The 25,400-nt window shown below is 43.5% G+C and overlaps 1 protein-coding gene across 2 annotated transcripts; it reads left to right on the top strand.

The window, feature by feature from the left end:
* The first annotated feature begins 410 nt into the window (after nt 1-410).
* Nucleotides 411-4,400, top strand: LOC147461603 (uncharacterized). Of its 2 annotated transcripts, XM_086509102.1 has the most exons (6): nt 411-550; nt 2,257-2,380; nt 2,462-2,493; nt 3,427-3,482; nt 3,774-4,010; nt 4,173-4,400. In XM_086509102.1, exons 2-6 carry the CDS (start codon nt 2,328-2,330, stop codon nt 4,242-4,244), a joined length of 450 nt encoding a protein of 149 aa, XP_086365228.1. In that variant the 5' UTR covers nt 411-550; nt 2,257-2,327; the 3' UTR covers nt 4,245-4,400. The 2 variants fall into 2 exon arrangements, with proteins under 2 accessions (XP_086365228.1, XP_086365229.1); XM_086509103.1 differs by lacking the exon at nt 411-550 and having other exon boundaries at nt 2,272-2,380; nt 3,404-3,482.
* The last annotated feature ends 21,000 nt before the right edge of the window (nt 4,401-25,400 follow it).

Raw genomic sequence — 25,400 nt, 5'->3', positions numbered from 1 at the left:
TGCAGGAAGTGCGAGAGAGAAGGAGCCCTTTCCAGCCAAGCCAACTGTTCTTTTTTTAATTCAAACAAATGAAAAAGTCGGCATCGTGCGAACACAAGCCGAATGGTCAGCTCAGTGTGTGTAGAGTGCACCTTTCCATCACCCGTAACACTGCACATAAGTTTTGAAAACTGCACAGAAGGGGAGGAGCAAAAGGATCTCGTGAGATTCTGGTGGATTATAATAACAAATCAACGAGTATGTCTCAGTAGTAGGAGCCATTGTGAGTTAGTTTGTGATGATAAAACTAACCTGGGTTAGTTGAAGCTAAAGAGAGAGCCGTGTCTCCTAGCATCTCCGAATGCAAGACGAGCAGTAGTCCAGACAACCCACGTTGCTTGCGCCTGCGTCTGCGTGCGTGTATGACATGAGGAGACCGGCTGGCCTTCCCAAGCGCCCATCTCTGCTCACACGGGCTGTCGATCACGTCTTTGCCTTAGTCCGCCTCGCAGAATTTGAGATCCTCTTTCTTCTCTTCTTCGTCATCGTCTTCCTCCTCTTCAAGGACCTGGTACTTTTCTATTTCTGTGTTTATCCGATGCGTGTACACACGCGCGCGAGCGTGTGCCCACACACACACACACTACACACACGGCCGCAGGTATTCATAGGTTCCTGAATGAAAGGTTGCTGGTGAAGGTATCGTTAATGGTGCTTCAGAGATCAGAGATTAAGACACCCGTTTGGAATAGGATCTCATACAAGTGAAGTGGAAACGCCAACTATGTTTGTTTTAAACCTTTCAGATGCTTCATCGTTTGGTGAAGTTCAGTTAGAGGCCCTGTTTATGGTGAGTAAGAATGTAGAACGTATTGTGAATGAACTCTCCCTGATCCAGGATGCTTGTGCTGTCTCACAATGCATGGCATGAGGATGACAATAAGATGTAGGTTGTGACTGAAAATTATAGGACTATTCCAGGGGCTCTCCTCTCATCTTGAATGCTTCATAAATCATAGCAATATGGAACATCAGTCTCATTCCAATTTAAAAACCTTCATTTTAGACACTCGATTGATGGCTTAATTTTGACTGAGTTTTGAACATTGAACTACGGCTTAGTTTGAAGGAGTATAGTCCATTATATCTTTGATCTCAACAAGTAAACACCCTTTATATTAATTTGTTTTCATTTGGCTTGGTTGTGTTTTTCTCATTGCTAGGCTTGAGTATGGATGAATCTGCCCTGTTGTGTTTGGAGATGACAAAGTTGTAGTCCACAAACCTTTGTATGAGTGTTTCTTGCTTGTGTGGGTGTTTCTTGTTAAATTGATGCCTATTGACAATGTTTGCACTGGGGGTAAGTGTAGCTTATGCCTCCTAGGTGTGTACCCCCCCAATCCACATAGTCGTCCAACTTGGCAAAGCCCATGTGAAAAGTCAAGGATACTTTTATGATCGCGGTTATCTAGATAAGTGATGCAATGCATGATGTATAAGCCCACAATCATCAATGCCCCACATGGTGTCAAGTTTCAACAATTATGCTTAATTCTATGCCCATTAAGAAAGTTTATTCTGAACACTTTCTAATGCAAGCAATCCCAATAGCTGGTGTAGTTGACGAACTCCATGTCTAATGGAGTGGAGGTTTGGGATGATTACTTCATTAATTTATGGACTCGGGCTTTGCCTAGGTGAATATAAATATGGATCAGATATTTCAAAAGGTATTGGAAAGTTGGTCGCATTTTAAGTTAGGTCATTGCAAAGTTAGATAACTTGGTAAGAAACATGTAAATAAATGAAATGGAGTTCTGATGGTGATTTTGATGTGAATTTGTTTGACAGTAAATGCAGCAGCCTTGCTGAAGTCTATTGAATTTCCCGCTAATTGCAGCTACAGTTTGTACTGAACTTATCTTTATTATTAATCAAACAACTAGCTCGCTTGGCATACTTAGGATATAGGATCTCGATTCATGCTGTTTTTTTACGGTGCAGTTTTTTATGTATGGTTTTTAAATCTCTTTTGTAAAGAGCACAAGGCTTTCAGAGTTTTTATTGTCTACATCAATGTTTATTGTTTGTGTGTCACCAAGGGGCATGCAAATGTTTCTTATGAGTGTGCTTGTAAGATTTGCAGTGGAGCTCAGACAGTTTTTCAACATTGTGGTTACTCTTTTATTCAAGTCAAAGTAGATAGAAGGTTTTTCACCATGTTCATTTGAGAAGCTATGCACAAAGACATTTATTTTTTATTTCGATTCTTGGCAGACTTCTCGTCCAGAGTTCAACCAGATCCTTGTGAAAAATAAGGAGCAGGGTGGTCATTTCTTTTCTTAGACATGTTCAAAAACGCATTCCAATCAGGGTTCCTCTCAGTATTGTACAGTGTTGGGTAATTATGGTTTTCCTTTGCTATTGTCAAGTTTAAGCTTAGAATATGCCATCAAGTCTGATCTTGTGAATGATATTTCAGGAGCAAGCCTCTTCAAATATGGGACAAACAAGGTACGACAATGAAAATGTGTTGCTTGCTTTTTAGTGCAGTTTAGATCATATATGTTATGCTAAAGCCAACGCGGATGATATGTTTAGTGTGGAGGTATTTTTTGTACGCATATTTCGGATTGTCTTCAATAGTGATTAGGTTCAGCCATTCTGCCTTTTTAAAACTGCAGTTAAGAATGGGCATATCAAGAGACTAACAGATGAAGATATCCAATCATGTGTTATTGAAATTATGGGGACCAATGTGACTACAAATTATATAACTGCTCCTCCTGATCCACATGGCACTTTAGGGATCAAATTGCCATTTCTAGTGATGATTATCAAGAATTTAAAGAAATATTTTACATTTGAAGTTGAAGTACTTGATGACAAGTACCTCAAAAGACGCTTCAGAGCTTCTAATTATCAAGTAGGTGCTATTTCTAATAGCCATTATTGTGATTGTTCCTCATTTAACTCACCTGCCCACAAGTAACATATCTTTTTAGCAATTAATACTTTCAACAGAACTCTGTTGTTTATGCTCGATCATTTAAATTTCAAATTATTTCCTGCCTGAATTGCCTTAATAGTTTGGCCTAGAGCTACCTTTGTTTGCGCCTGATGTGCATTGTTGTAGCTTTGGAGGTAGTTTTTTGAAGCTATTTTCATGACAGATTATTTGTAGCATTCAAATTAATCTTAGATGCTTAAGTAGATTTATGGGTAGAAACTACTGAGCGAAATGACAAGTTGACCAGAATAGTGTAGAAACGGTAGAACCATGTGTCATCCATGTCGTGGAATTGCTCGCAAGCTTCTATATGTTTCTTGATCCTCACGGTTGTGTTAAAATGGATGGTGATGAAGTAAGGAAAGGCTTCTTATGGGCAAACATGGGCTATTCGTATGAACTTCATTGTTACAGTTAATCTGGAATGCTGGAAGCAGGGTCATTATATGGATCCTTGATGCTGGTCAGGGAAATCAATGGGCCACTTTTGAAGGTAGTCATATGCTTACCCTATTCACTTGAGTGTTCCAGGGTAGAGCAGGGTCATTACACGAGTTCTAAAAGGTGCAGCTGCCTAGCGTACAAGCAAACAACTACGGTTCATTTGTAGATTTTTGTGTGTATTATTACTCAATGGATGCATTTCCATGTGCAGGTGTTTTAGCAGGAATAGTGAATCACTTTACACTTGTAGCTTTTAGCTTTTATTTTCACTTTACACCTGTAGCTTTCACTTTACTTTACTGCCAATTTTGCATCCAGTAACCCTGGATATGTACTGCAGACACTGACTCGTGTGAGACCATTCATTTGCTGTATGCCTATGAGGTTGGATGAAGGGTGGAATCAAATTCAGTTTAATCTTTCTGACTTTACAAGGCGTGCCTATGGTACCAATTATGTGGAAACACTGCGAGTTCAAGTTCATGCCAATTGTCGCATTCGCCGTATTTACTTCTCAGATCGTCTTTATTCTGAGGAAGAGGTTCCTCCAGAATTCAAATTGTTTCTTCCAATCCAGGTAAGCCTACGAGTTATCACGTAATGACAGTTGTATTTTGGCTGTCTTGTTGACAATTTTTTTAATGCAGAATTAGTGTTCTTCATTCTCTTAAACTTCAAAAGTTGTTTTTTTTTCTTTATTTAAACGAGAATCTACATGATGTTCTACATTGTTATGCAGGAGACAAGAGCTATGGAAGCTGTGTATACGCAGGAGCCTCCTCCTGCCTCTATTAGTGCGGTTGGTGCATAAGAGTTTGAATCCCAGTTTGAGGACCTTATTGTAATGTGGTTACTAAGAGGAGGAACATGAACATTGTGAATGTTAAGTCCTTGATATTTGAACACAGCTTTGTAGAATACTTTGTAAGTCGTTCTATGCGGGGCATATCGTATCTATTATTTGCTATGGTCGTGGTTTCTGTTACCCCCCCCCCCCCCCCCCCCCCCCCCCGTCTCTATCACCCAAGTGTGGTAGATCGGTTATGCTATTTCCCTCTTGAATATCAGGTCTTGCGTTCTACTCTCCTCATGGGATAGATCTTTAAGGTCTCTTGGGATAGTTTTTTTACGTTAAAACTCTCTTCTTCATCTCTCTCTCTCTCTCTCTCTCTCTCTGTGGGTACCAGCAGGAGCCAGGATATGTCACCTATGAAACTTAGAACCAGAGATAGAGCTGCACTACACATCCCATTGTCTGACATACTATGAGATACACGGCCGCTTCCACTACCTTTTCAGAGAAGGGTTCTGGCCTTTTTCTAGAGTCATGAGATACAAGGATGAGAGGTGTCTCGGATTGTCCCTGCTAGAGTTGCGTAGACTTAGGGAGAGCTTGTTGAGGACATCAGGGGAAAGACAACCTCAGAGACAAATCACAGATTTCTTTACACACAGAGCCAACGGAGCAATCATTACATCAGATCTCAGAGCCTACTCATACTAGAGGTACATTGCTTGACCGAGCCACTGAGCTTGGCAGATCCAGACATCCACGACCTTGGGGGTCTCCCACTACCGACGAAGGTTGCAATAGAAGATACAGATCATTCTAGCTCGACATGCAAGACGCCCAACTAGAGTAGTGACTATGGAGGAGGTCAATGAGATCCAACAACGACCGATGAGAGATTTCATCTCAACCCACAACCCCTCCCCCCCCCCCCCCCCCCAAAAAAGAAAAAAACATCCCCTCTATTTCCTTATTGATTTAGTGTCTTAGGGTAAAGGGGCCAACTTAAGGCCACCTAAGAAGAAACACACTCCGGAAAGCACGCTAACCGGAATCGAGTGCTTAGATGCTCAAAATGAAGATCGAGGTCGTCTCTACAAGCAGCAAAAATCTGGAATCAAGTTGCATTTATACAAGCGAAGAACGCCCACACAACATTTTTTGTGTGTATAAAAAATGGGTGTAAATAGGAAACCAGAATGGGGGGGCATTTAGAGCCATTGTGCCAACAAGGCTTGAACCCAAGATTTAATGGCCACGATTGCAAGTTGGCTACATTGTCCACCCCAACTCTCACCCATTTGTGTCTCACAATGGGTCCGAAAGTGCACAAAAAAACTGGCCCCGGCAGTCCTCCTAAAGGGGGGTGGTTTTTTATTGGCCCCTTTACCCTAGTGATAGTTCTTTGTAATTTTGTAATTTCCGTACCCCGACATGGTATCAGATGCACCAATTATAACTTTTTGGTCTCAGGTCATTTTGGCCTCTTGAAGACGTTAATATAACATTTCATTTCATTTCTCTCTGTTTGTGAAGTGGGGTAGATTGGTTATTCAGTTCTCTTGAAGAGCAGGTCTTGAGTTGAGACTCATCAATAGTTGACACTATCCCATCTAGTCCAATCAATGTGAGTACGGTCACCAAGTTGGCAGTCCTCTTGGTCACTCGCGTACATGTTCCAAATCAATGGTTGCCTCTCAAGCTCCTCCAAGCATTGAGGCCTTTGTCGAATCAATGCAGGAAGTATCATATCCTGAACAAGCAATGCGGAGGTGACATATGAGATCCAAGGGCGCATCAATAAAAATGAAACCAATTAGAGTGTGCTAAGAGTCAGCAATGTCCATAGACCCAAAAAGAGGAACTACACCAGATAAGGCATGGTACAGAAATTGCTTACAAGGCTTTAGCCCTTGGAAACAAACCTTAGATTATGAGCTTGGCAAGGATTATTATACCACTTTGCATCTTCAGATCAATAATGTCCGAACCTTGCATTATGAGATTGGCAAGCAATATGCCAATCTGCATTTCAAAACATAATAACTTTGCTAGTGAACTCTAGGCTGCGTGTCTTTGGAGCCATGCAAGCCAACCCTCAGAAAATTACGCACGAAGTGCAGCAACTGTGACATTAATCAAGGTTGTAGAGTCAAGCATGAGATAGTAAGCTTGGTTGTCGCAAAAATAACATGATACTCGATCAGAGCTTTGCCAGCCAAGGAGAAACGCAAAGAGGACCAATGGCAAAGCTTTCTCTTGATAAGACCGGCCCAAATTGTTACTCAGGCAACACATCAACGCCAACATGAAAACCCGAGTTATATGCAAGTCTATGTTCTCACCAGCTAATCGAAGTGGTCTTGCACTCCATACTTACAGTCCGCAACTCCAACTAGAAAATCAAATGACTTGTACCCATTAATAAGAGCACACCGTTGTTCAAGCAAAAGGTAGTGAGTTGCTCGTAGATTGTCCAAGATATGTGGATCATATTGAGTGAATACCAAAGTATCATCTAGGGGACTTGATCAAGGGCATAGCAAGACTGCATGGTTGCAAAGTTTGGCCTGACATAGCCTCAGCAAAGAACAGAAACAAATATGGGGCTAGTGGGCATCCTTAAATTTAGGATGCATCTATTGGTGAACAAAACCAGTTTGACAAGCATGAATGAGGTCAGGCAAAAAGGGCCTCAAGCATGCACTAATCATCCGAGCCAAAATTGTATCACACAAGAGATGAGAATAATAGACCTCCACTAGCGTAAGTAGGAAGAGTCTACGCCTTTTGATATAAGAGAAATCAACCCAAAGGACATACTAGAGGCTTCTTTGGAGAAAAACATGACAAAGAATATCCTCATCAAGACAAGAGGCACCATCAATACCATCAACTACATCATGCTCTGTAAATCGAGAAGAACCAAGATAGGATTAGTAGAAAGAAAACATGTAATGGAGTGGCATTAGAAGCAAAATGTGTAGTAAATCACTGGTAAGAAGAGGCAAGACCAAGGAAGCTATGAACTTCATGAACAAATGTCAAATGAAGCTACTCTTTTATTTCTTTAACGGGATCCATGCAAACACCATTGGAAGATATGTCAAAGATAGCCTATTTGTTGCATAAAGAATTCACTTTTCTTGTTGTTAATAAGAAGTTTGTGATTGCAAAATTCTTCAAATATTAAAGCTAGATGTCATCGATGTTCTTGGGGGCAACACATCAAAAGGGGGTTCTTCAAAACAATCCAGATACATTTGTAAAAAGTGCAATTGACTTTGATTTAAATGGGAAAGTGGAACAACCTCATAAGAAGTGGAGTTTGCATAGATCATGTACACAAAAAGAGGCTTTTTAACGAATTTCTTAATTGAACAAGCAGACACACACCAATGAAAACAACAACAACAACAGGCCTCACCCTTCTGTTGGAGATTGATTCTAGATCTAGTAGGAGAGCCTAAACATGATGCATGAGGAGAGCCTTCCAAAGCTTGGGAACACATTCGTGACAAGACTCTCATCTTCTTTGACCCTACTTCTACCCAAAACTTCATAATTATTGATCTTGCCACAAAGCTAGGGCTAGAAAAATACGTGAAGGGCAACTCGATTGAAGCTCAGATGGAAAATGGCACATATAGTTCTACTACACCATTGGTGGGATCGCTCTTGAGTCCATGTCCAAGGATTTCTTCACTTAGTTGATTTGTACATCGTGGATTTAGCCGGTTGTGATGTTTTGTTGCGGATGCCTTGGTTTGATAAGGATGATGGCCTCCTTTGCTCTCCTGATAGAGAGATCCTTACTCATAGAAACAAACAACTTAAACTTGATGTGAAGTTTCAAGGAAAATGTGTTCCTAAGTTTGCTCAACATGAATAGTATTGTGTGGGCTAGAATGGGTGCATCTCACTCTAGCATGCGACATAAGTTGACACATGTTTGAAACCACTTTTTCCTATGTAGCGATCCTGCAATGGAAAAGGCAATTTGGTTCGCAAAAGTAGTGTCTCAAAAGGTGGAAACTGGTAGGTAAGCATCCTAAATTTGTTGGTTGTATGTGTCAATGGTGTTCGACGAGCACATCTTGGGGCTAAATCAAACTGAAAGTAAAAAGTATACCTCAAAGGTTTCATCAAGGAAGCTAGGATAGAAGGTGATTTTAAAGTCACATCAAGTTTTGGGACTATTAGGTTTCTTGGTTAGGGCAGCCCACCATGTCAAGGCACTATCTTTGAGGAAGGAGGTGACTTGCAACAACTTGGATTCCTTTGTGAAGGTTCTGTTGTTGATCAAAACATTGAACTATTGTAGAAACTTGAGAGCATTGTGAGAGTCTTGGATGCCTAAATAGATGAAAATTTTGATTGTAGCACCACCATCCTTGAAGGGTTTAGGATCGGAATTTTTTGGGGGTGCCGACGAATAATGATAATAATGATGATGTTGCCCATCAGATAAATAAGAATGTAGAGGATGCGTAGTAGGTGATGGTGGTAGAACATAAGGTGGAGGTGCAAAAGGCAATGGTGGTGGTACTTTAAAAGTGGCACATGGACATTCTCTCAAATCCATATACTTGAACATACCTCCGAGGAACTGAGAAACATCTTCAAAGCTATGACGTGGAGGTGACAAGGGGATATGAGAAGTGGCACAAGAAAGAGAAGAGTAGATTTGAGAATTTTGTTTAGGGATAGTAAGGTAACATGAGGATTAAGAGAACCCAAATAGTTGTGCAAAGTCTCCAAATCAATTTGCATTTGTTGCTTGGCCAGATACACCAATTGTCAAACCAGGTATTGAGAACGGGTCTCCTTTGGGTGTTTCTGTGTGGAAGGAATTAGTCCTTGTCCATTTTGATATCCATGTTCTCCATCCATGCTAGTAGGATCGTGGTTCAATGTGCAAAGGCAAGGAAGAAATTGAATCTCTGATACCATTGTAATCACCTCGGGCAAGTGATTTGATAGAAGACACAAAGAAACCACAATTTGCAAAACTGGGAACACTTTATCATATCAAACAACTTGAATAACATAATTGAAACAGAGAATGAAGGGAGGGAAAGAGAATATGTGAGAGCGGGATTCCCTATATATAATTGGTGGCCTTGAACTGCCACTGTCAGCACCCCTGTTTGGATATTTCTTTATCAAATTGAAATCTTCTTGTAGAAGGTTTGGAGTGCTAAAATCAAGGAGTCGATGCTCGTGCAATCATGCGACATCAATTTGCGATTAGGGATCTCTTGTTGTGCAAGTGAGGGGGGGGGGGGTTGTCTTTATAGCCATTGGAGGGCAGCAAGAATAGGAGTGGCATCATCTTTTTGGCCTATTTTTAGCAAGATGCCTAGCAAAAGCACCAATTTCCTAGGAATGGGGACACCCAAATTTTGGGTTAAAAACACTACAGATTGAGGCACCAACTTTTATTGACAATTCAGTAGAGAAAAGTTGCTAGTTTTTTTGAAACTCAGTTTAGATTAAGTTTTGCACTATTTTTGAGAGAAAATCATAGCTTCTAGAGGGAGAAAAATTGTAGACATAAAATCAAATTTCAAATTTAGAGAGAAAATTATTAGATTCTAGACAAAGGAAATTAGTGCACATCATAGAGGTTCCAACTCTGACAAAGAGATTCACATGGCCCACAGAGAGAGAGAGAGAGAGAGAGAGAGAGAGAGAGAGAGAGAGAGAGAGAGAGAGAGAGAGAGAGAGAGAGAGAGAGATTTTTGGATTTCCCGTGACGGGCTTTAGGATTAGGGTTTTTGCAACAAGATCATAGACGCAATTGATCATCACGTTTGTTTGGCTCTCTCTCTCTCTCTCTCTCTCTCTCTCACACACACACACACACACACACACACACACACACACACACACACATAAGGGAATGACCATTTTAGGGTCTACATTCTCATTCCCCATATGCTCATGCCTACATCCACCATAGTCCACAGAAATCTTAAACACAACAAACATAACGCACCTCCACCAATCATCTCCCAATGTTGGATAGACTATGGACAATGCGTGCTTTGTTCTTTTTCTTGAAGGACCATCAATTTTGAATAATTCCTATTTGTACTGGGCTTGGCTTTCTGATAGTAGCATATATTCTCTTTTTTGCCATAATCTTCTTAAGGGCTAGTGCATATTTGTCTTACATCAACAGTCCTTTGTTGTTTAAAAATTAGCAAATTTTTACGTGTTTTTTGAACAACATTGCTCTTTAAAACTTCGACACTTATTGGGTGCAACAACTGAGACATCAAAGCAACAGGCACATTGTACCATGCCTTTTTTCCAAATCTTGTGTAGATGTCTACTTGCATTAGGCTTCCCTAACCAACAAGTTTATTGCTTCAAATTAAAGTCAAGTGTCCCACAAATACGAGAATGCAAAAAACCCATAGTTAAACCACATGTCAAAGAAAGTTTGAATCAAACTTACAAACATGGGTGGTTCTACTAGATGGCATAGGATGAGATGGTGAATCAACAACATCTGTGGTTGTGGGTGGAGGAAGATCCACGAAGGGTGATCCCCTCATATTTATAGCATGTAAATCTCTCTCTCTAGCAAGGACATGTCCTAAGGAGATTTACTTATGGCTACGTTTGAAAAATTTCATCTCATTTGGACACATATCTTTGGATTCAAGAAGATTTTTGCAATTCCAAGAAGGTAAAACTAAAAAATAGTGATTTTGTGCATTTTCCAAATGTTTTGTGAGTACATATTCTTGTTGTATTCATCAAGGAGCACCTTGGGTAGAAGCAAAAGTGAAATCTGAGCCAAAAGATAGCATACGCCTATGAAGACTTTTAGGCTAGATTTGGGTCAAATCAAACATCTGAGTATACCCTACTGTTCTAAAGCATAAAAGAAGTCCCTAGCCAAAATTTCAAAATGTGTATGGAAATTAGTTATGCACTCAACTCTCAAAACATGTTTGAAGCTTGCCAAATGGTCATATGGATCTCCCAATCCGCCGTATTTTTTGACCCACTTTTGGAAATCTGCAGGTCTAACCCTACGGTTGTGTTCTACACCCGCTCTTTCCCTTCTAACTGCCGGTGTCTCTCCCATTAATCCCTCAAACCAGTTATTTGGTAAATGTGACTCATGTGGACCTCTTCTTGTCTTTGTGTCACTCATTCCTCCCCTATTGATGGTGGTTTCTGTTTTCCCTTCCCTATTAGCGTCAGTGACGTGGCTACTTCTTGTTGCTCTTCCCCTTTGATTGGCCATGCTATCGTAGGCTCAAGTATTTGGATCCTTGTTTTGATTGGTTTCTTTTACGGCTCCCATAATTACTTCACAAATTGATTTTCCTTGGTTTGTTCAATCTCTTTTGGGGTCATCATAACAAAGTTATTGTTGTAACAATCTTTAAAGAGATAAGCGGGAAGTTCCGCCAACACTTTTTTCCTTACCTTGAAGATGTACACATTTGGATCCAAGTAAATTTGGGCTTTGTATTTGTTGGTCTTGAAGAAAGACAGGATATGCTTGATTTTGAGTGAGGTCCCTGTTCTTGATCAAGTTGAAAAGGAAAACATATTTGAGCTTGAGTTGTAATATGTGTCTAGTACTTCTTCCATGATAGTTTCCAAAGGTTTTCCTTGATTTACACTCTCTTCTGTGAACGCTCTACTCCTATTCTCTCTTATGCCACTCGAGTTTCCCAAAACTCTACCAGATCTTAGGTTCATATATGGACTTATTCACTCAATTGAACCGATACTTCAAAACCTGGAAATGTGGCATTGATTTCAATAGCAATGCTTTTTTGCTCTCGATTCGTCACCAAGTCGCAAGTCCCCGCACACCAGCACTTAAAACCGTATGTAACTCCACAATTTAATGTTAATTAGGTCAATAAGGAGTCAAAGAGATACAAAATCTCCTTTCTCTATCCCTCAATAGAATCTTTGTGCAGAAAAGGATGTGAATTTTTCTCACACTATCTTAGGCATGCCGAAGATAGTTGCACTCATAGGTAGGCCCAATTTCAACTTTCAACTCATAAATGGAGTCTGTATGGCTTTATGAAGACAACCCTAATGTCAAATTTACAAAATTACTTCCCTGGTGTGAGATTTATCTTCAGTGCACCGAAAATAAATCTTCTTCTTTTCACTTTTTCTTGCAATTTGTGGCTTGGGCTGGGTCTGCGTTTTTTTTCCAAATTTTGGGCTTGGCTAGGTGTTTTACTGATCCAAATTAATCCAAAATCAATGGGAGTTATCTACTTACATTTTTCTACCACCTTGTAAGTCTATTTTTTCAATTTTAGTCTCAAAAAACCCATGTCTATCTTAGGCGCGTCGAAGATAGACTTGTCAATTTTTTAATTTTTTTTCTTTAATGCACCTTTGACCAGATGGAATCCTGATGGTTTTCTACTTACCCTACTCTTATCGGACATAAAAAAGAGTCCAAAAAGTGGAAAATGAAACTTTCAGTCTCAAATCCCTACTTTCTATCTAGGTAACTCCCTTATTGAGCACTAGCCAGTCTCAAGGATCTTATATCTAGTTGTCCTACAATCTAAAGTTCATGAGGTCCTTACTGAATATCTCTACTCTCAATCACCTCTCACTCGTGATAAGCATAGAAAATGTGTTACTCTAGTCGAAACTAGAGGAAGTAATGGAAACTCGAGTGAGTGTTTTGGGTTTTTCTCTAGTTTAGGTTGCCTCGTCCCCGACAATGGCACCAAAATGTCGGCCGGTTGCCAAGCCTCACCATATCAATGCTAGCAAAGCGAGAACCACATACATAAAATTTCAAGCCATGGTATGTATCTAGTGCATGGAGGCTACAAGAGATATCCAATTTCTTGGAAAACCAAAGTCTATGTTGCTTCTACTTATCTAAGTCTCAAGTGTGTGTCAGACACTAAAAGCTACTTTCTCTACCGCAACCTTGTCCAGATAAATTTGTGTAGCTACAGGTCTCCAAATGGGATGACACTCCTCTACACTCTCATGTGCTCAAATGTTATCTTTGACACCTGGAAAAAATCACGCATAAGACAAATGGATCTATCCCTAAGGTCAAAATCCAATTTTAGTGCATGTATTGTGCATAGGGAACAAAAAACAGCTTGTAGACGAGCACAACTAAAAGCACATTTTATCGCAAGAAACTTACATAAAAAGAGAGCTTTCACATGCGAACACATTGGTATGCTCAGAAGAGCAATGCAAAATTGTACAAGAGAGAGACGAGAGATTGACGAAACAATAGATAGTCGTTGAGCTGCTGCAATAACGCTTACTCTTTATTATCCAAAACTTAGGTCTTAAAGTTACAAAAATTGGCTTCTATACATTAGCCAAGGTGTAAAAATGGATTCCTAGAGCTAATTGGGGCTCAATATAAGGTTAAGAGTCTGCATAGAATTACAAACGTGGAGGCCACTGGCCCCTTTAGACTCACTGGTACTCAATAATATTACAATGGCTTTGGATTTGTAGGATTTTTCAATAATAAAATGGGTTTGATTACAATCATTAGGCTTGAAAAAATGTGTGGAGTCCTTCTTGATGGTCTTATTTTGCTCTTGTTAGCTGAGCAGCTAACAATTGTATTCCACATTTCTTACATTACTCCCCCCTTCTTCGTAGTTGCAAAACAAACTTGAAAGTAGACAAACTTGAAATGAACAATGCATATACTCTATACAATGACCTTTACTTAAGTGTGAACCATGAATAGTAAACACTAACATTTAAAATGCATCTTAAGACAAATAATCTAAAAGTTTCTTTAATCGATTATGCAAGATTAAATGATGGTTTAGGCAAGAGTAGAATCCTTCGATGAGTGATAGTCTAAGAGTAATTTGTGAAGTTCCTAAGAGTGGACATACTAGTGTCGTGCAAAATGCCCATGCAATGGAGTACAAATGATCAACAAATTCTTCTCAAGATAGGGTTTAGGCTTATCTCTTGCTTTCAAGGAGAGGATTAATCACACATCTAGGAGAGGCTTAAAAATTTGAGATTTTTCAATTGGCAAGAGGGAAGGGAGGGAATGTCCTTATTTGGAACAGGAATCTTCTTTCTCAAAGAAAACTCCTTTGGTTATGATAAACTTGCCCTTCAAAACTCAACTTCCTCTGCAAAATTGGATATTAACTTAGTATGTCACTAAAAACTTTTACACACATAATTTATAAAAAATCAAGAGCATTGCTTTTGGGGAAATAATAATTCCTCTTATGCAAAATAAGGTTAGTTAAAAAAAACAATCCCATTACTTAGTTGCCTTTGATTTATGGCATTCAGCTTTAAAAGAGTAATTTAGGTAAGAGAAGAAAATTAACTTAAAAATCAATCAAAAGGTTTATGCGAGAGATTAAGGGATAAATAAAGATATTATTCACCATTCAATTATGGATACTATTTAGGTAGATATAATCTCCAGTCACCTATGGTTAAAGAGAGTGCTTTCTACTCTCTCCATGCCATATTAGTTTGGTAATCTAGGAAACTTGAAATAACATCGTGTTGGTGCTTAGTAATATGGTTAGTTAATTTGGAAAGAAACCATAATTAGAAATGAGCAACAATTTACGGAGTTATTTCTTCTTCCCAAGCAAAAAGGCTTGCTTATGGATATGTAAGATCTTAAGCATGATATTAAGTAAGCATAAAAGTAAATCACTTTTAAGAAAGTGCAATAGCATAAAGAGAACAAGAAAACATTAGCTTAGTGTGTATATGGTAGAGTCTTCTTCTCGATTTGGGAGAGTATTGAAGAAGTGTGTTGATGTAGTCGGCTCTTTTTCTCTTTACTTCACTTGAATATCACCAACTTGGCTACTTGGATTTAGAGAATGGAAAGAGGCAAAGGGAATTTAAGCTATGGAAAGTTTGAGAACTAGGAGAGAGGAGAGGGAGAGGGTAATGTGAAGATGAAGATCAATTTTTGACAAACTTGATTAGGGTTTTGACCATGGCTTCTCTTGGAGGGGGTGTGAGTGTAGGAGGTGTGTGTGTGTGTGTGCGCGCACGCGTACGTGTGTGAAAGAGGTTTAGATATGGATGTCTCAAGCCTACTCTCAAGTTTTCACCTTGTGAAATGAAGGAGAGAAGTGTAAAATGAGCAGAGAAGCTTTTTTATGCACATTTTAGATAAGTGCCTTCACTTATCTTGATAGTTTATCTTCTTTATCAATAAGCTCTTTTTACTTATCTTTATAATTTATCATCCTTTTCAAAACTTCTTTAACAAGCTACTTATTCAACTGATCTTCTCTTTTTTCGTTTTCCTTATCTTTTCCTTTTTGTTATTTTTCTTGAGATGAAAAACTAATTTCTCATGCATTGCTTATGTCCATGTTCCCATGGTGGAGAAACATGTTGTGCTTGGAAATGCTTTGTCAATATTTATTCTAAATGTGATTCCCTCACAAAAGCTCAAAAAGTTTTAGATGAGCTCCCTACCCGGGTTGTTGTCTCTTGGAGTGCGTTGATGTAGGACATGTCCAACATGGTTGTGGCAAGGAAGCTCTCAATTGTTTTCACCAAACACGAAGCAAAAAGGGCCCCTCTGTAAATGGTATCACCTATGCATGTACCTCCTTTTCTCATCAATTAAAAAACTAGGATGCCCATCAATCAAAGGACTAGGAGGTCAAGAAGCACATGTGCTGCTATAAAGAGAACTGGGGTTAGGAACGTTATTAGCGATTAGGAAATTGGCTGAGCAGTGAGAGTGAGGGTGAGGCTCCGGGTTGCATGAACAGGATTGCAATATGCAAAGTTCAAGGACAATTTGTATCTTGAAGGCTTGAGACCTTATGTAAGATGTTGACATGGTTGAGAAAATTCATGATAGCATTGCAAACTGAAAGTGTTTTTTGAGTATACTTTGGTGCTTGAATTGAACAAAAATTTACTTGAATATATTTTTTCTATTATTTTGTTTTTCTTTTTAAAGTCGATGGCGATGTGCTAGTCAAATGTAAGGGCTAGGTGGAGGCCCTTACAAACTCCTCAACAAAAAGAAAGTGTTGTTCTCAACTCGAAACAATAAAGGTAGGTGTAAATCTTCAACCGCAAGTTTTTCTTTCCCGAGAAAAAGATCCTTCTATTAGTTAATGAAACTGTCCATAGGGCTACAACCACCTCTTCGAGAGAGGGCTACAACAACCATGATGGGTAGACTCTCCCAGTGAAAAAACAGCATATGTACAATGAGGCTAAATCAAGAAATGGGGGGAGGGAAGAGCCACACGGGTGGATGTAGTGCCATCTGAGTACACCTTGGACCATGGTGAAAAAAGGCCCAGGACACCAAAGTCAAAGGAAGGCCTCTTTGTGCTCCCTCATGTAGTCGAAGCTGCCCTGAAGTCTCTTGAGCTGTCCTCTGAGGGTGTGGATCATGTCTAACCAAAGATCGCGAACAATCTCTTTTGATGGTACAGGCCGAGCCTCAAAGATGCGGAAGCAACAAGCCCGCCAGATGAACCAGAGTGTCAGGCCACTGATGAGCTCCCAACACTCCTCTCTCTCACTACACCACTCCTGTGGAGTAAGCTCTGTGCAGGCTGGAGTGTAGGCTGCCCCCCTTACATCACTATCATCCTGCTGGTGGAAGATAGCTCAAACTGAAGTGTCGGGCCATGAGAGTGGACCAAGTAGTTGCCCCCCAAGTGTACTACCGAGTTGTGGAAAGAGAAGGCATCAGCCGAAGAACACGAAGCCACACCTGTTGTGCCAAGGGACAGTCCCAAAGACAGTGACGCTGACTCTCCACAAGATGGTCTCTCGGCTGCACATGCAGTCGAGAGACCACTATGCACGAGCCAACTCCCAACTGCTGTAGCTCTGTGTGTGACCAGCCACACTGAAACAAAGTGACTCACCTCGGCTGTCTAGAGTCCCATAACCTCTCCCAAAAAGCTGCCAAGAACTCAGCTGTGAGACCCTCCTCCTGCCAATGAGGTGTTGTAGCAGGGCGAGCCTCTCTCTGTGCTACCAGTATGTGACGTCCCAGTCGAACAGTGAACTGAAAGAAAGGGACACCTAGGTGGACTACATAAGAGAAAGGATCCCTCCAAAGCCACTCTCTAGGATCCCACTGTACTCGTGCCAGTGGACAACACTCCCAAGCCCACATTCTCCGATGTCCAGTCTCAAGAGCAGCTGGTCAGGATCGATGACACAAGTCCTCCCACAGATGCCCACCACTCGGATCCTTTGAAAACAGCACTTTGCCACCTGCGGGGCCTCTACTGCAACTCGTTGTAAGCATCCCTCACCCTATAACTCAAAAAACAGGGAGGGAACAGTCTTTGAGCAAGCCCGAACTAAGATGAGAACCTCCAGTCGCGTGAAGGCTCCCATCCATCTGGGCGCTGCTGACTCAAGAGGTGTAAGCCACTCACCTGGAACTGCCTCTAAGATGTCCTGGCACATGCTCTGCACCCCTCTCATGCCCTAACGTTGAAAGCCCTGCAACTCCTCTGACAAGCTTGAAAACTGTAACCAGTCACCTAAAGAGTGTGCTGGACCCGCTGCCATGGGACCCCAGGAAACATGAGGCCGACTACCAACCAAGTGGCCTCTCTGAGTGCTAACCATGGGTTTCCAAACAAGGGGCTGTCGCAAGCGCTCCTCCGTGCAAGTAGGCTGCCGCTGCTCTAGGCCTCGTCGCAAATGCTCCCAAGATCGAAGCAAACTCACAGCAAAGCGGTCCTCCAGTCTCCTGCTCAAACCAACTCTGCGCATCTCTGTGAAGATCCATCTAGTCGAAGGTTGCCAGGGGCCTCCTGGCTAAGGCACCCTAGCACCAAGCCACTGTAGCAAGAACTCCTTCCAGCGCTCCTCACCTAAAAGAAGTCCTCAGATGATGAACTTCCCAAGAAGGGCTCTACTCTGCTGTGCTGGGTTGATGATCCCAAGCCCTCCCTGTGAACAAGGAAGAGTGATGACCTGCCAAGCCACTTTGGCCCGGGTTGTCTGAATGTCACACCCTGACCAAAGGAAGTTCCTGATTGGCCTCTCTACCTGGCTGATACAAGAACTTGAGAAGATCCAACAAGAAGTGATGTACCACATAGTAGCCAACAACACCTTGTTGGTCACTACAACTCTGCCAGCCAAAGAAAGTTGTGCAGAGCTCCAATGTAGCAACTTCCTCCTGATAGACAGGAGGAGGGGAGCAATTTGCTGCTCGAGACAAGTCAAAACCAACCTGACAGCCCAAGTACCGAACTGCAGTCCCTGGGGGGATCCACCTGAAACCCTCACCTGGCATCCAATCAGGTACAGGAGCACTACCAACCGAGAAAGCCATTGTCTTTCTCCAGTTGATCAGTGCTCCAGATGCACAACAGAAGGTCTCAAGAGCCTGCTCACAGCTGTGAAGGTTGGCCTCCTGGACATCCAAGTATAAGGTTGAGTCGTCAGCAAACTCAGCGTCCAGTAGCTCATCTCCTCGAATAGGAGTGCTAAGCCCCGTAGACCAACCTGGTGCGACACCAAAAACCTGCTCATCACCTCAGCATAGAGCAGAAAGAGGAATGGGGCAAGAGGGCAGCCCTGTCTGACCGAACGTGTGATCGTGAAAACATCACCCCTACCTCCTGACAAAAGTACTTGACTGTGTGCCCGTTTGTACGAATCTGACACCCCTCTGATCCAAGAATTTGAGAAGCCCATCCTGCGTAGACTGCCTTCCAGAAACTCCCAGTCAACTCTGTCATAGGCCTTATCAAAATCAAGAAGAAGAATCACCAGATCCTCACCAAGGAGCCGCGCTAGGGTAGAAGCCTCCCAAAAAGTAAAGATGTTGTCAAGGATACTGCGCTCCTTAACAAAACCTGTTTAAGTCCCATGTATAAGGCTCTCTAGAAGTGGTTGGATCCTCAAACTAAGAGCCTTGGCAAGAATTTTGTAGGTTGAGTTGAGGAGAGTTGAGGATAGTGATGCGGTGCCACTGTCGAATCTCATCCAAGGAGACACCCTCCCTGGGAATGAGGTAGATGAGACCCTCACTCATGCTATCAGGCATCTTTCCTGTGTGCAAGATGTACTGAAAAGCACTACAGAGATCTGGCCAAGCAAGTCCCAGTACTCCAAGAAAAAACTGGGAGTCAAGCTATCCTCATCTAGACAGCTACCACGGGGGAGTGCACTAAGAGCCATGTGCAACTCCTCAAGCTAAAGTGGCAGCTCAAGCCTCCGACGCATCTCTTCAGTCACAAGGCAAGGCATTTGTGCCACACCTGCTCCCTGCATGCATCCTGATGCTCTGACTGAGGCTTTGACTGAGGCTCTGCAGATAGTAACTCACGGCTAAAGTGAGTAGGCAATTGCACGCATGTCCCCTGGCTCAGAAGCAACTGACCCGTCGGGCCTCCTCAACTGGCTGACCTTGGCAAGCGTATGCCGAGGTCCCACTACCTTGAAAAAAGCACCAATCACTTTGTCACCCACCTGTTTCCACTAAGATTCCTGTCAATGGAAAGCAAACTCATGGCACCGCTCCTCTGTGCTAACAAGCTCCTGGTGAGACTATTGTAACTGCTGCTCCAACCAAGGACTGTCTAGATGTTGCTCCTGCATCCTCTGTAAGGAAGCAACACCCCATCTGAGATGTTGCTCCTCTTCTCTCGCTGCAACCAGGCGAGCCAATAACTCTTGGAGAAAGAAACGACTAAGCTGAGCTAGTCCTAAGGCCACTCTGCCAGCACGCAAATCCTGCATGTCCAAGCTCTCTATCCAGAGAGCCTCTACTCCCTCTCTGAGTGCAAAGTCCAGCAAGACCCTGTCAGGGATGCGAAGCATCGTGCTCCCCCTCCTCTGTCTATCTGCCACTGTGAGGATCACTGGAGCATGGTCCGAGAAGGAAGTCCCTGCCAAAATTCCAATTGTCCCACCCAAGTCACAGAAATGGTCACTAGTGTAGAAGCGATCTATCCGCGATAGATTCACTCCTCCCACTCTGCAGTCCGAACGAGAGAAGGCCAGGCTCTGTCTGGGGGCCTCACAAAGCTAGAGTGTTGTCACACATCCGAAACCCTCAGAGTCATACAAAACCTCTCCCAAGCTACCAGCTCAACTCCATGCATAGTAGCATGGCTACCACCAATCCTTTTAGAAGGGTCCTCCAACATGTTGAAGTAACCCCCTATGCACCACTACTCTGCCTACAGCAGAGACTCAACAATCTGTGACCAAAACTCTGCTCGTACACTCGCCACATTGGGCACATATATGTTCAGGAAGCCCACAAGGAAACCCTAAACGTGCATAGTGATCCACTGAGCCCTGCCTGGCACAATAATCCCTCTGCCCACAATGGCCTGCCTGCAGAGAATCTGCAAATCATACATACCCCACCCTACATGCCTCCAAGTCCAAAAGCAGCTGACCAAAAAGTATCATATTGTCCACGCAAGAGCTGACCACAACGTCTAATGTGGCTCTCACACAGATGATGCTCTTGTTGCATAAGGAGATCAATCTTGCCTCCCACAAGGCAACACTGAAGCTCCTGACGCAATCGACCCCTCTGACGCTGAAACTGGGGCCCACCTAGACCCTGCACGTTCCATGAGACGATTCTCATGGGGAGCGAGAGAGAACAGATGCTGCCATAGCAGCTAAACGTGCTATCTTTGAGGCTGGCTTGGATGGGGAATAATCCGCATCAGAGCGTCCTCTAGATAGGTGTGACTGCAAAGAGTGCTTGGCCCAAGCCCAAGTAGACTGAGCCGTACGTAAAGCAACCTCCTTTGTCGAGGAGTCCTCATGAATGTGTACATAGCATGGCGAGCACTGCCTATCAGCAAAGAAGTGAACCACAATGTGTCTACATTCTGCTAAATCTAGGGAGGTCACCGCAAACTTGGGCAATGGCCACAGAGTCTAAAGCATGTCGATAACTCCTAGGTCTCCCATGTGGTGAGAGAACTCTAGGGCCTGTATATGCAACCACTCCAACACTCAGTCGAGAGTCCACTCAGTCTGGTCCCTGCCGCAAAGGGGAAAAGAGAAGCCAACTACTGAGTCCAAGGCCTCTATCCCCTTAGTTGCAAGGAACAGAACATGAACCCTGAAGCAGGCTCCCTCATGGTCTGCTGAGGAGTCGACGAGAAAGCGTGTAAAGTCGTAGTCAAAGAAGTCCCATCGGCGTCGAATGTGAATGTTGGTCCGACCATGTGGGACTACTGCAAAGGGAGACGTGTGTACCTATAAAGGGGCTTTCAAGAAAGACTGTCCCTCTCTCACCAAGCGACTCACGGCAAAGGCGCTGCCAAGAGATCTCCTAGCAGTCGGGGATGGCCCTGCCCCCTCGGGCGACTGTGAAACTGGAGCGGGAGGGGGGGTGTAGGAGCATGGGGAGGTGGGAGAGGGGGTAGTGGGGGATAAGAGGGGCGAGGGGGATCGGCAAAGGTAGAGGGGCGAGGAGGAGAGGCGGCAAAAGCAGAAGGGGGGGGGGGGGGGGGGGGGACTCGGGGGGAGGTGGTGTTGTCGAGGGTGAAGCTGAGGTGGGGGTTGGAGTAGGGACCTCGTCTTTCTCAAGAGGACCAAATCGGTTCCTCGTGGAAACCCACTGCTGTTGGGCAGGCGCCTGAGGACCACCCTGAGTGCCAGGCTATCATTGTGACCCCTGCCGTCGTCGACCACAAACCTGCTGCCATTCCTCCTCCTTGGAGCCCCAGGATCAGAGGGTGGCTCTACCTGTGTGCTCTGTGTCTTTGCCTGTGGCTACTGGCCAGCCCTTGCAGGCTGTGGCTGAGTCTGTGGTGTAGGTCGGGGCCTCCTCCATGGACAGGCCTTCGCAAGATGGCCCATCTGTCGACAAATGAAGCACTGGTTCGAGAGGTCCGAGTACTCCACGCTCTGTCTAAACCAACCCCTACTCATTTGAGGAAGGAGGATGACCTTCGGGAGAGTGTGAGTGTCCCTAACCACAACACGAACTGAGGGAATGTCGGCCACCTTGGCAGCTACTGAGCTGCCGTGCGAGGTGTCTCCACGACAGTCCCAATCGCTGAGCCTATCCTGGACAAAAGTGGTAGGTACTCCCTCCGCAAACCAGGAAAGCTGACGGAGATGGGAATGTCTGCCTCCTCTACCAAAACATTTGAAGCAGGGTCAAAACCATGTCTCCACTGTCAAAAGTGGGCTCGAGCTGCTTGGATGGTCAAGGGGCTCATGGCGATGACCTTGGACGCCATCTCGAAAGTCTCAAACTCGATCTGATAGTAGCCTCGTCCGAGGATCTGAACGTCCAAGATCTTTCCCACCTCTGCAAGAAGGCGGGCCTGGAGAAGGTCACGCAGCTCTTCTCTGCTAGGTCTGGTGTCAAGAATCTTGCAGATGACAGAAGTCACTTGCAAGTGCTCTACCTCTGCGGCTAGGCTCGCTTGCTCTGTCGATGAAAGAGGAAGTCGAATGGTGGGCTCAGCGGGGTCAGGTGAGGGGACTTCACTTGAGTTCCTCTATGGTGGAGCTTGAGCCTCCATTTGTGTCTGCTCTGCTGCAGAGAAGAGGCGAAGGAATGAAGACGAGGGGGGAAGCTACCGCTGGACCAAACACGCGAAGGTTATTGACGAGGCTTGACAAGCAGGAACGGTTGAAAACTGAAGATGCAGGCGGGTGGGGTAAGGGGCCTAAAGGCTATAGGCAGAAAGCAGGCGGGCGGGAAAAAGGAAGGTGGGAGGATAGGGCAGCGATGGGGGTGGCTGGGCGGGCAGGCTAAGCGGGCAGCAAGAGGCGGGTAGGGCACTGGGTAGCGGGGGGACGGGGCATCGGGTTGGGTTGAGCGAAACGGGGGCAGCCAGGGGCCTGCGCGCAGGTGGCAGCAGGGAGTGCACGAGGGCTTGGGGGGGGGGGGCATCATTGGCGAGGAGGGGAGGAGGGGGGGGAAGCAGCAATGGTGAGGTGGAAGGTGTGGGCAGCAGTAGCAAGCACCAAGATTCAGTTATGTACTTCAACCGCAAGTTACACCTTTTACTTCTAGGTAACACTAATTTAGTCTTTGCTAGTTGGCTCATCTATATAAGCCTCAATCCATCCTCATCTCTTACAGTATTCTTACCTTCATCTTTCTCCTTTTTTTTCCATCTCCTTGCTAATATCTTCTTAGGGTTATGTCTTTCAATCCTTTAGGGTGTCTTTTTACTCATTGCCTTACCTATGGATCGATGGAAAGAACTGGTTTTATATGTGGCCATTCCTCATCTTCAACAAGCAAGTGAATCTGTCAGGGGAGATTTTGTGGAGCACTATGGATGCTTGCTCTTCCCTCACTTGGGGACTTCAATAGCTCAAACCAAATGGTGGACATTTTGAGGCATAATAAGGGTGACACTTTGGGATCGGGAGCACTTTCGCAACAATGTTCACTTGGCAATGGTTATTGAAGCTATGGGTTTGGGTTCTTGATATTATTGCATGATGAGGTTAATGCATCGGGGGTTTTTGAATGAGTCTATTTTATTACTCAATCCTTTCCTCATTAAAAGATATATCTTTACTCTCACTTTGGTTTACCTCTTAGAGGGCCCTTTAACTTCTCACCTCATACTCAAGAGATTAGTGCATCAATTTCACATTGAATTCTACCTATGGATAAAAGGCCTAATATGTGTCTCGCTTGTGATAGTTTCTTTTGTGATCATGTGATGGATGGGCTTATTGACTTGTTAAAAAATCCATCTTCGTTGTATCTATCACGTGACACATCCAACCCTATGTGTCCGTGGACAAGCTACAGCATGACCAAGGTTCAATTCAGTCAAGTCAATCTAGAATAGAAAGTGATCTGGCACTTTTGTGAGTCTGTTCATAGATCGTGCATGTCCAGACACTTAGATTAGATGCATATCCTCTAGTTGCACACACCATGATCATCAGATTCCCATCAGGAGCATTTTTCTCGTGCATTTTTTCTATTTTTGATATTTTTCACTTATTATTTTTAAGTGACTTTTGTTGGGAACTGGGTAGGGCAATTTGACTAAGTTTGTATATATAGAAACCTAGTGCTAGCACTTTTGGGTAGAAGAGGCAGTAGGAACCCGGTGTTCATCATGCAACTTCTCAGCAAGACCCCCCCCCCCGTGACAACTCTGGCATTTTGTCTCACCAGAAGGCCTAGCATTTTTGCATCAGATCAGCTAGCGTTTTTGCATTACAATAGTCTGGCAACAGAACCACAACAGATCAACCCAGCGTTAGTAGATTCCCCCGCAATATCATTTTCAGTCCTAGCATTTTTGCAGATCTTTGCGATAGAATCAGCCCATAGACTAGTGTTTTAAGTTTTCAGTAGTTAGAACCTGCAGAAGAAGTTCCAGACCTCGCAAACCTCACCTTCTCGCAGCAGATCCTCACCGCACGATCAGATCCAGCGTAGTTTGCAGTTTCAACCCGGAAAACGTAGATTTCAGCATCTGCGTTTTCAGTGCGTCGTCATCTCGTCGTCGCCATCGACATCGTCACTGACATAGCGTCAAAATTCAGCAGATAAAGATTTGCAGATTTCAGTCCTTAGCATTTTCAGATTTCAGCCTGTCTCATCGTCGTCCTCATCATCGTCGACATCGTCGGCAAGTCCAAGCATTGTAGAGATTTGTGCAATCAATAGTAGACCACTCTCACCATAGAGAGTGGGGCCTTCGGAGGAGGGTTTGACAAAATTCTGGTGTCGTATTCTTCTCTCTCCATCTCTCGGTCTCAGCGCCTTCATTCAGAGTGTTCACCGCTTGTTTGTGTCCATTGTACTCTCTCACTAAAGGAACAAAAGGCTCTCCCTTCTGTATGTAAAAGGAACCCTTGAGCACAATTCGGAGCACTCATCTTGAGCAAAGTGCAACATTCACTTCCGATGCACCTTACATTGGTATTAGAGCTTTGGTGGTGTTCTGTATCACTCAAGGGAAGAACCACATAAATTTTTTTGCTTGTTGCGATCGCACGTAACCCAAGACCTCTTAGGCGTGTCGATTCTTAATCGTGTTTTTGAAGAGTGATAGGAAACCCAAGAAAAAAGGGCTTGTCTAGCCTCCCCTTGTGCCTCTTTTCACTCATTGAGAGCAGACCGTGCACTTAGCGGCCGGCCAATCAACGTGAGGTGGGAAAAAGAAACCTTGGTGTGGGCGCAAGGCCGCCAAGGGGTGCACCCGC

The sequence above is a fragment of the Adiantum capillus-veneris genome, chromosome 3, assembly GCF_014529385.1.
Source record: "Adiantum capillus-veneris isolate H3 chromosome 3, ASM1452938v2, whole genome shotgun sequence".
NCBI classification, from domain to species: domain Eukaryota; kingdom Viridiplantae; phylum Streptophyta; class Polypodiopsida; order Polypodiales; family Pteridaceae; genus Adiantum; species Adiantum capillus-veneris.
Note: the sequence above shows the minus strand (reverse complement) of the source record. Positions and strands in the feature narration are given on the sequence as shown.

Bases quoted from the DNA above. Each gene is read 5' to 3' on its own strand.
- LOC147461603 (XM_086509102.1), top strand. From the start codon at position 2,328: ATGTTCAAAAACGCATTCCAATCAGGGTTCCTCTCAGTATTGTACAGT. The intron at 2,381-2,461 runs GTAATTATGGTT...ATGATATTTCAG, and splicing joins TCAGTATTGTACAGTGTTGG to GAGCAAGCCTCTTCAAATAT. The intron at 4,011-4,172 runs GTAAGCCTACGA...ATTGTTATGCAG, and splicing joins AATTGTTTCTTCCAATCCAG to GAGACAAGAGCTATGGAAGC.